At 43.3% G+C, this 1178-nt stretch overlaps 1 protein-coding gene across 1 annotated transcript in view; it reads left to right on the plus strand.

The window, feature by feature from the left end:
• The window catches only part of LOC107089315 (sodium channel protein type 4 subunit alpha B-like), a 58434-nt gene that overhangs the window by 36090 nt on the left and 21166 nt on the right, over positions 1–1178 (plus strand). Inside the window, exons 8-10 of the mRNA XM_015382038.1 lie at positions 245–496; positions 580–643; positions 724–865. Coding sequence (XP_015237524.1) covers positions 245–496; positions 580–643; positions 724–865 — 458 coding nt within the window. The remainder of the gene's footprint in view (positions 1–244; positions 497–579; positions 644–723; positions 866–1178) is intronic.

The raw sequence follows: 1178 nt of genomic DNA on the forward strand, positions 1-1178 counted from the left end.
ATCTTTGTTCTAAAATATTCTTACTGTCATGATATGTGGACAATAAGATCCAAAGAGAAGCGTCATCTCCTGGTCAAAATATGCCCAGGAGAAGGAAAGGTTCACTCTAGTACCTGGAAGATGGCTGCCATACGGCTGGCGTTTGACTGGGAAGGGCCATTTTGAATGGCTGCTGCTGTAATCATTTCTGACGATGACAGTCTAAGTTGGCAGAAAATCTTCTGTTTTCTAACTCTCCTTGCAGGGTTGAAGACAATTGTCGGAGCTCTCATTCAGTCCGTGAAGAAACTGCGAGACGCCATGATTCTGACAGTGTTTTGTCTCAGTGTCTTTGCTCTGATTGGTCTTCAGCTTTTCATGGGAAATCTTAGACAAAAATGTGTTCTGATCCCATCAATGTTACGCGATAACCAAACATCAGAGGAATCCTTTAACATCAGCCTCTACGGAAACAGCAGTGGCGATTTTGATTTCTACAATCACATCAACAACCCAGGTAGCACATTGAAGTAGTTTACTTATCAGATCATACTCCTGCACCTGCTCAGGTACTAACATCAATCTGTCTGTGTTTAACAGAGAATTATTACTACCTGCCTGGTGCACTTGACGCTTTGCTGTGTGGAAACAGCTCTGATGCAGGGTACCTTCAAATCAAATGGTCATTCTCAATATTAATCTTGTAATTGAAGATGTTGATAATGATGCTGATGGTATGTTTAGGACCTGTCCAGATGGCTACATGTGTCTGAAAGCAGGGAGAAACCCAAACTATGGTTATACCAGCTATGACAGTTTCAGCTGGGCATTTCTGGCTCTGTTCAGGCTCATGACTCAGGACTTCTGGGAAAACCTTTTTCACCTGGTCAGTACCAAACTGTTCCCTAATGCAGACGCTAGTCATTGCTAACTCCTCAAGCCCCTGTCACACCATACCGATTTATCCAGCGTATGCCTAACACCCCAGAATCTTCTTAAAAGCAGGCATTCGCTGAACTTTCTATGTATTTTTTCAATCTAGGGCATAAACATAGCGTATTCATTACGAGTCCAGAGTGTATGTCCAACGACAGTCTAACTTATGCATAATGTACAGCAGCATAATGCCCATGAAATGTCTCAAGCCAGTGTCCTGAGGGGGGCAGCAATGCGCCCGGAGGTGCCTGCATAAAAAAAAA

This window comes from Cyprinodon variegatus, unplaced genomic scaffold (genome assembly GCF_000732505.1).
Source record: "Cyprinodon variegatus isolate N-32 unplaced genomic scaffold, C_variegatus-1.0 Scaffold247, whole genome shotgun sequence".
In the NCBI taxonomy this organism is placed as follows: domain Eukaryota; kingdom Metazoa; phylum Chordata; class Actinopteri; order Cyprinodontiformes; family Cyprinodontidae; genus Cyprinodon; species Cyprinodon variegatus.